Below are 9,660 nucleotides of genomic sequence, written 5' to 3' on the forward strand. Positions count from 1 at the left end.
ATGTTACCACGCTCCCACTATGTCACGTCACAGCCCGAAGCAGAACATGGCGAGCGCCCGCACCGCGAGCGGTCGCTCGGCTCACTGGGCCTCCTCGTCGCCTCCTCCGCCTTCGCCTGCCTCGGGCGCCGGTTCCTCGTCGCGGGGGAGCCTGGGGACAATCATCATCATCATAATAACGTGTTATATCATAAATAGAATAAACTAAAGGGCCCTCTTCCATGGCGAGGTTGCTTAGTTAGCTCGTCATGTCTGTGAACAGGCGCTGCTTACGGGGATTGGTCAATCCAAGTTATTCAAATTTATGTATGCGAGTCATTTCAACTAGTACCTTAATATGTAAGTCTAGATATTAGCACGTCACTACCTTGTTTAATATACCGCGCAATCTTATATACCCATTCTTATGATACACCATACAAGAATGCATGGTAAATTCAGTGAACTGCTCCTGAATCGAATGTACCTACTACTGCTATTTCTATTTATTTATATTAACCGGCAGACAGTGGTGACTGAATTTGTTGCGGCGCTTCTTCTCAGCACTTGCCAAATGTNTTCTCATCCTTTAACTTTAACAAACGTCAAAAATCTGTCAAACTCCATACAAAAACGTTAAAGTTACGTGGTGTAACTCAGCCCAATAAAAGTTTACACACACATTGACCGTAGTAACAAGTACAGAAGGGTTCTTTTTTGTTTGATCTAGAGTTACTGCATTCGTTTAGTTTCTGTGCGCTCACGTTCCGTCTCAGTCGCGTTTCGCTCACGCGCCGCATTTCGACGGCTGTATATCAGAAGATTTAGTTACACTTTGGGTTGCAACATCTGTCAAGGGATCTTCTTGTCGTGTCGACACAGTCTCAACCTAAAACTCCGCTACCAGAGTGGCCGCGTTGTCAGTAGCCTTCATTAAATCTTCCTGCGTGCAGTTGTTTGGGCACGGAGGGCATGACATCATTTGCTTCGTCGACTGGGGAACAGAACCACACTTGCACTCCTAGATTGAGCCATCTCTCCACTTGAACAGATTATTATCCTTACTACAGCCGACCTTCGTCTAAAGTCTATTTAAAGACTTCCAGGCAAGCCAGGAAAGCTTATGTCCAGGTGGAGGACTCAGACATAGGGAAAAAAGGGCAGGGAAGATCAGCTCTCTCACGCCATAACCTGCATTTCTCTTTCTATTGTCAAGGGATACTAAAGGTCTATTATGTCACACATAACTCTTTCTTACATTACAGGTGCCAAAGCCTCCAACACCGAAGCCTACTGCGACGCCGCCGCCGCAGACGCAAAGTTTGCCGGCGCCTTTACAGCCGAATCAACAGGATGACACGCCCTGGATATGCCATTGGCGAGGCTGTGGCAAGTAAGTGAAGATTTGGTATTAGATGTTACAGTAATTTCCTACAATGGTAATTTGATACTGGTTGTGAAATTTTGTTTATGGAAATCTTCCAACACTCTTCAGTGCTGGACGCAATTATCAAATAATTCTTTGGAGTAACGTCTGAAAACGCAGATTTAAAATCTGCTGATTTAAATTATGTGTGAAAAGCTGGGTCTTCATTTATTTGTTATATTCGCTTACAATAATGTGCTCATTCGGTTACTACTTAAAAATAAAGACTCACTTGTTACGCCATATAGTTTAATGCCTGTTTTCACCATGAATCCCTAATTTTTAACCTCCTATGGTAACACATAACAGCTGGAGTTTTGTTTTCATAGGGGTCACTTAAAAATTAGGGATTGATGGTGAAAACGGGCATAAGACAGCCAGTTTGTTAAGAAAAGTTATTTTTAAACATTTTTGATGCCATCTGGCCAGTGACGATAACTTTTCTTTATTTCTTTCGAGTCTAGTTTCTCGATAGTTGAACTCGCTTAAAACAAACCCTGTTTTTGTTCCTAGGTCATTCGCAAACGCAGCAGAGGTGTTTTCGCATGCCGCTCGCGTCCATTGCCCGACCAACGCAGCGGGCGAAGCGCCCTGTCTGTGGTTAGACTGCGACCGGGTGCCGCGCCGGACTTTCGCGCTTCTCAACCATCTTACTGACAAACACTGCAGTGAGCATGTAAGTGTATATGTAGTAGAAGTCATGATTGACTCGTCAGTGACTTTCATTATAGTTTATTCAGGGTAAGAAGGTGATTATGACAGTTCTATTTAGTGAAGCGCTTCTTTTAAACCTAATCGATATTTTTTAGAATCGAGAATGTTTTCTTAAGAAATCTAATCGACTTTTTATTTGTTTGATTTTTAATTTTATCTACGAAAAATCATAATTATATCTGCGAATTTTAATTATCTGGAATAAACGTTGTTGTTACACAATAAATCACAAAGAATTAAATATTATGCATTTTATTCTATAAAAACAACAAATAACAATAACAAACAACTCGTGGAGATATAGCATAAAACACAACCGGTCATGCAAGGCAAACGCACACGTACTGACTGAGCTATAAATATTTGCATGCTTCGTGTAAGCAAAACATGACTGAAAATTTTTCTGTGTAACATCTGTATACAGGGTGTTAGGTAAATGGGTATATGAGCCGACACTAGCCCATGTTAACATGGGCATATAAATGGTATGGTGAAGTCAGAAATTTGATATCATCATTTTAATTTTTTTAATTTTCATACAAAATAAATTTAATAGAATCGAATAAATTTAATCGATTTGTATGAATAAAATGGGCTAGTGTCGGCTCATATACCCATTTACCTAACACCCTGTATACCGTGTTTTCAGCAAATAAATGTATTCTTATTCTTATCATCGACAGGCACTAAAAGCGATATTCAACGCGCGACGGCACACAGCTGCGGATTCGGATAGCAACAAGCCAGTTTCTCTCGGCGGCTACCCGCCGAATGCGGCGCTAGCGGCGCTCAACAAACACGCTACAGATATGTTCAACCCGAGAGAGCTCATGGTAAGTTACACCATACAGTATATCAACCTCTTTGTAGGAACACTGATCAACATTTTACACCATTTTGGAATATACTTTCGCCATAGGCGTTTACGATAAGTTTTAACTTTTGAAATGATTTAAGAATCACACCCGTATCAGGCCTGTTCATCTCCGCAAGTTTTCATCGAAAACAAAACACTCGCGACTACCCCTCCTGAGGTACTTATTCGACAGGACAATCACAAGCGAGTATTGACGCACGCACGTGTAATCTTCGTCCATTTGCATTGTAAAGACAATAAACTATATGTAAAAACGGTGGTGTAATTAATACTGTGCAGTATTTTTTAACTGCCTGAATAATAATAGAAACACAAAATATAATTCATGCTTACTCATGTATTTGCTCCGCCATTTTCCGCAGTTTGGCACCTCACGTCACATCATTTTACCGAAGTCAGAACCCCGATTACGGTAATTTTTAACGTCAACAATCCAGACACGCTGCTCGATTCTGCGATACGATTGGTCGTTCAACAGCGCACGCCAGCTGTTTTGACCAATCGTATTGCAGAATCAGAAACGCATCAGAAACGCGTCTGGATTGTAGACGTTAAAAGTTACCGTAATCGGGGCTCAGCCCTATAGCTTCGGCGCAGTGCCGATCACTGACGTTTGTCAACAAAATGGTGCCTGACTCTTGAGACAGGCTAAATTACACCATATTGTTAATGACATTGAGCATAATTTTTTTAAAATACCTTCGCGTAGTAAAGCTTCTGTACGTAGTACTTATTATTATTCTGTGCCCGTATTCACAAACGACGCTTGCTTAAGCGAAGCAGAAACGCCATGCGAAGTTGAACGCACAGCGTTGAATAGAGCTCGTGTGTGTCACTCCGCCATTCAAGTATTGTCTATGGATAGGTTTTTGGCACCCTGTGTGTCTATGAGCACTTTGACACTTCATAGTAATGTTTGTTAATATGGGTGTTTGTAACGACAAGATACAGCTAAACGTTTCTTTGTAATGGGAATTTAAAATATTCGATTTTCTTAAGGCCTCGACAATATACAATATTGTAAGTTGGGCTTATTGTTGGAAAACGACTCGTATGGGTATACCCATACATATTAAATCATGACCTCAGATACAAGTGCTGATCTATCATAAAAGTCATGTAGCCTATTCCAATTTAACTTTATTATGTCTGACAAAACATTAAATTCAGACGGTTACATTTTAGCAGCTTCAAAAGTCTTGACCAGTCATAATACAGTTCAATAAATCATAGGTAGCTTGAATCATATCCTTGGCCATCAAACTCACAACTTTGTGTGGTATAATACAGGTCATATTGGCCATCAAGCTAATGACTTTGTATGATCATTTTACATGTCAATAATCAGCTTTTTCATCACATTTTTGCGCACAATTAAGCGACATGGCCCAACAAAGGTAACTTAATGTTCGATTGTACTAAAATCTGTCAATGTAGATAGTTTGTCTCACTCCTTAGAAAATAATAATAATAAGATATTATCTTAGGCCCGATTCGACCAAACTTTTATCCGAGAATAACTCCTGATATAACTGGCACATTGACAGTTTCAGTATGGGAAATATGTCAAAACTGACGATTTATTCTGAGATTAATATTAACCCTTGTTTAGTCGAATCCACCCTTAATAGAAGATGAAGTGAGAAATATACTCGAAAATGATCTTTTTACTTTAACAGTATTTTAGTGATAGTTTGATAGATTCAGGTGTCCATTTGTGTGAGTGTTAAATCTAAAGTGATAAACTGAGGAGTGAGACAAAGATAGATTTAATGAGACAAGTCTATCTATCATTAAAAAGCATGATTGTTGTACTTCTCAAACTATTGATAAAAATCTCACACTGGGCATCCATACTTATCCACTTTAATTTTTATAAAAGTAAACAAAGAACCATATAAACGGAGGCATTGGGGTCTAAATTGTATACTTTCTGGGTCATAAAAAGAAATCTTTTACTACTCAACTCAATTGGCAATACCATAAAAATTTATATGAAAAAACTCACACACACATTTTGCATATGCGAATTGTAGCCTAGTGTGAGTTGTAGTATTTCTTGACTATTTAACTGAGTAGCTGTTAACCATGTCGCTTTTGTGAACATTTGAGCGAGGGATACACTAGAGAAAAAAATGAAAGCATAGTCACACTGGTAACACTAAGGCCCAGAACAGACGGTGAAACGCAACTGCAACGAAAATGCAACTTTCTGATGATTCTTATGAATGAAACTGAAAGTTTCAAACTGGTCGCGCCATGTGTGGTCTCTCAACGGACGCTATGGCAGAAACTTAGATGCAACTCAAAAGTAACTAGCAGTTGCAGTTGCGTTTCACCGTCTGTTCTGGGCCTAAGTATACCTATTTAATAGGCGCGGGTAGTAATGCACCGCGTATACATATGTGTAACCATTTAACCATCAATTTATTGTTACTTAGAGTTTTTACAACATATTTCTCTTACATACGTAGTTGTTTAGATAATTGTTAAACTCTAACGTCACCTCTAGTGCATCCATCGCTTCAACCCGGTCATATACATCGGATATTTTTTATTCATTTTACTGAGATAACGTTTTAAATGACGACCGATGTATGTGATAGCACTCATTATTGTTTAAAATTATGGTTCCCATTTAAACTGTTGTATCTCGTCGACATTCGATTGCCAAACGATTTTGAGCTCTATATCGTCAATATACGATAGCTTACGTGGGAGCTACATTATTAATATGGCACTTATCACGTGTGACGTCACTAATGTGTGTGTTAACGCGCGCAGAACAGGGCCGATGTCAGTCGCACGCAGGATCAGATGGTGAGACACTAACGCATTGCAACGTGCTTTTGTTTTGGGAAAGTAGATCCAGGGGTATAGTTTTGAGCTTAATGAATAATGGAGTAAAGGCGTGTTTTCTTTGATAAGTAACTGAGCAAAACGACACGAGCGGCATTTTCGAAAATACAGCCTTATTCACATAACAAAACTTCAACGACAACAAATCGCTGAATGCGATCCTATCCAGTAATCGTTCTATCGAAATAACCCGTGTGAATACGGATTTAGAACTGTTTTTCAATGGGACGACTTCTGAACGTCAGCGAGATCTTGACTGTCAAAATACGTGAATTAACTACAGATCAACCCAGTTAGGCCCAGAACAGACAGTGAAACGCAACTGCAACGATCTGTGCAGTTGCGTTTCACTGTCTGTTCTGGGCCTGTGCTGATCTAAATACATAAAACGATGAATCGTTTCAGCTGTGTGAAGTTGACCAAATGCGAATTTGTCATTGTGAGAAATAGACATTAGGGGTCATCCATAAAGTACGTCACACGTAAAGAGGGGGGGAGGGGGTCGACAAAGTGTGACATGGTGTGACAAGGGGTGGGAGGGGTCCTAAGTTTTGTGACATCACATTTCGAAATCTAATATTATCTAGAGGTACTAATCACGTAATTTGAAATATAAATTAAACTGAAAAATACCCCCACCACTTAAGCACAACTCCGTCGAAGTCGAAAACCTAGGAGAGTTTTAATGGGCAACCAATGAAGCCATTAAATCAATAAAATCTTTTGTAAGATTTTTTTCACATTTAAAATCTAATTCTACTGGCCTATAATGCCGCCAAATGAACCGTACCTCGCGCGTGATTTTATTGTTGCTATTTTTTTGTTAATTTAATAATTTTTCGATGTGAAATTGCAAAACATGTGACGTCACACTAGGGAGGGGGGGGTCTCAGAAATGTGACCACCTGTGACAAGGACGGGGGAGGGGTCAAAAAATCATGAAATTCGTGTGACGTACTTTATGGATGGCCCCTTATGAGAAGTTGTCTTTTAGCGAAGATGACATTTTAAGAAGTTGTTATTTCGAAAAGTGGACATTTTGCGTCCCGGTTGTCATTTTGAGAAGTTGTCATTCCGAGCTGAAACGAAATAAATAAATAATAAATAAATAAATAAAAGTTTATTTAACAACTTTAACATTTTTTACATGAATGAATGTTTGTTCAACGAAAGAAAGTTAAATCAACGATCAATTAAATGAGTGACAGTTGTGGTATATTTATGGTGTTTTATGATACTTTCTGGATCTACTTTTGAATTTTTGTTGTGGTTGTTGTGTTGTTTTGTGTTTACGCTTCATTATACAATTTCGTTAACGTATAGCCAATTTGAGTGAAAATTATGTTGATAAATACATAGTTGATTTGTAAAAGTTATTATCTCCAGCTCTAGGACTAAATAAATAGAGTTGTTTAAATGAATAAAGTATTTAGTCTTGAAATAGTTTAAAAAAACAGCATGTGTTATTATTTTTTATTCAGCTTGAATATGTGTAATTGTGTTATTCATATATTTTGAAAATAATCAATAACTTGCGAGACATATGTAGTTATATCATTCTGCAAAGCATGTTTAATTTTTTTATTGATTCCACCTTAAGATGAGTCATTAAGGTTCAACCAAAATATAATATTTTAGTAAACATTATATGAAAACAAAACTTTTTCATAGAATCATTTCATAGTAACATGCGGTCATCGGTGATAGTTGATGTTGTGTTGTACTGTGTGTTTTGTTAATGTTTTAATAATAATAATGCCCGGTTTCTATTTCAATAACCATAGTTTCTAGCAGCACTTGGCCTTTTCTTACCACTATAATGGCCTCTCATACAAAAGTGGTACCTACTTTTTAGAAGTTACTACACAGCAAGTTAAGATCAGTTGACATTAGTAAACCGGGCATTAGTTGTGTAATTTGTGTTGTGTTGTGTTTGTAACCTTGTTGTGTTTTTTAACAGTTTTATCTATGGTAGGCAGCACATCAAGCTAAAATATAGTTGTAAAACAATGAAAATGTCTAGTTTTATGTGCTGCCTATTATTTTCGAAGTAGATGATGATGTATTTTTTTTCAAACGTAGCAGTAATAGATGTCATATTATGGGGAATTTTATAGTTTGCAAACATAAGATAGTATTCTAGAAAACATTCAAAACTCGCTTCAAAGTAAATAGCCCAACGGACTGTTCGGTATTGGACTGTCAGCTAATTGATTCCTTTCGCTGAGTTTTTATAATGATTCCCCTTCTTCTAATGTAACCTATACCCCTCTAGGGTAACAGAAATTTTAGTAATTTAGAAAAAATCATCCTTATAATTGGCTTAAATACTTAAAATCAAATAACTTGTATCGATCAATTAGAATTTAGAACTGAGTTTTGAGTGTATTTATAGAATACGAGCCTTACTCAAATTACAATTGGTAACTAATCTAGTACATATTTCTTTAGGATGAAAATGAGGGTCCAGTGACGAAGAGCATACGGTTGACTGCGGCTCTCATATTGAGGAACATCGTCATTTACTCCAACACAGGCAGGCGGTAAGTAAAAAATAACAATTTGCTCTCATTTTATTAAAAAAAAGGTTCTAGTAGTTAGTCTAGTCTAATAACGAACTAAGTTCTCGTAGTTAAGAAAATTGTGCATACCTTTATTTAAGCTGACTCGAGAATGATCGAAAAAGAAAAATAATTCCTTGCTTTACACAGGGCATGTTTCGTTTTCGGTCTTGAGAAATAGAAAAAGAAATAAATCAATATTTTTTAGAGAATTTCTGAAACTTGCTTTTCACTATTGAAGATTTCTAGTACTTTGTCGTGCTATTCGATTATTTTAACGTTTTAATCTGTACACGTTTTCATAGACCACGCAATCAATATTTTTGGTTTATTATCGTACCTCTAAGAACAATATTTTTCTTTCAGCCAACTCCGTTCATACGAGGCCCATCTAGCGTCCATAGCTCTCAGCAACGTGGAAGCATCGCGGACGATCGCCCAAGTATTATACGACATGCACAATATTTGAGAAGGGCGCGGGCCCCAGGCCCGGGATACAGACAATTAGTGACGTCACACCTTAGAATTAGTGACGTCATAACTTAATACGTTGGCAGTGAGAGCCATCTAAAGTTTGTGAACAGTGAAAGGTTTAAGTAAGATCAAAATAACGCCCGTATTCAAAAACTATGCTTGCTTAAGTGAAGCAGCAAATCGAACGCACAGTGTTGAATAGTCTGTGATTGGTTCGTGTGTGGTCTGTGCGTCCACGCGCACTGTGAGATCTCATAGTAATGTTTGTGAATACGGGCGTGTTTTTTTTAAGCTTCGGCCAAACCAACGCGTGCAGCTTGCGTTGTTCTTGATGGCAATCACTGCGCATGCATAGATCGCCGCGACAAATGACAGGACGCGTTGATGTGAACACTACAAATTCATACACGACATCTGTGGCCTAATTCACGTATTGTGACAGCCAAGATCTCGCTGACGTTCAGAAGTCGTCCCATTGAAAAACAGTTCTAAATCCGTATTCATAATCCGTATTCATTTCGATAGAACGATTACTCGATAGGGTCGCATTCAGCGATTTGTTGTCGTTGAAGTTTTGTTACGTGAATGAGGCTAGGCTACTGATCGCCATCGCGCACGCAGACTGCACGCGTTGTTTTGGCCGAACCTTTAAACGTTATAAATAGTATTGATAAGCTTGATTTGTTAGAAACTAGCAGTGCCTGTTACTTCGCACGTGTGATTTTTTTCCCAGTCTATCGTCCAGTTAAATATGAGGAGCTACCGGTGGA

General features: G+C 38.2%; 1 protein-coding gene across 1 annotated transcript; it reads left to right on the forward strand.

Moving 5' to 3' along the window:
* Positions 1–9,109, forward strand: LOC114350433 (AT-rich interactive domain-containing protein 2-like). The gene is made up of 7 exons (XM_028301245.1): positions 1–138; positions 1,245–1,372; positions 1,919–2,081; positions 2,803–2,952; positions 5,781–5,816; positions 8,307–8,398; positions 8,783–9,109. The coding sequence occupies exons 1-7, from the start codon at positions 1–3 to the stop codon at positions 8,883–8,885; spliced, it is 810 nt and encodes a 269-aa protein (XP_028157046.1). The 3' UTR covers positions 8,886–9,109.
* The last annotated feature ends 551 nt before the right edge of the window (positions 9,110–9,660 follow it).

This window comes from Ostrinia furnacalis, unplaced genomic scaffold (assembly GCF_004193835.3).
Source record: "Ostrinia furnacalis isolate ACB-3 unplaced genomic scaffold, ASM419383v2 OfSCF0890, whole genome shotgun sequence".
Lineage (NCBI taxonomy): Eukaryota > Metazoa > Arthropoda > Insecta > Lepidoptera > Crambidae > Ostrinia > Ostrinia furnacalis.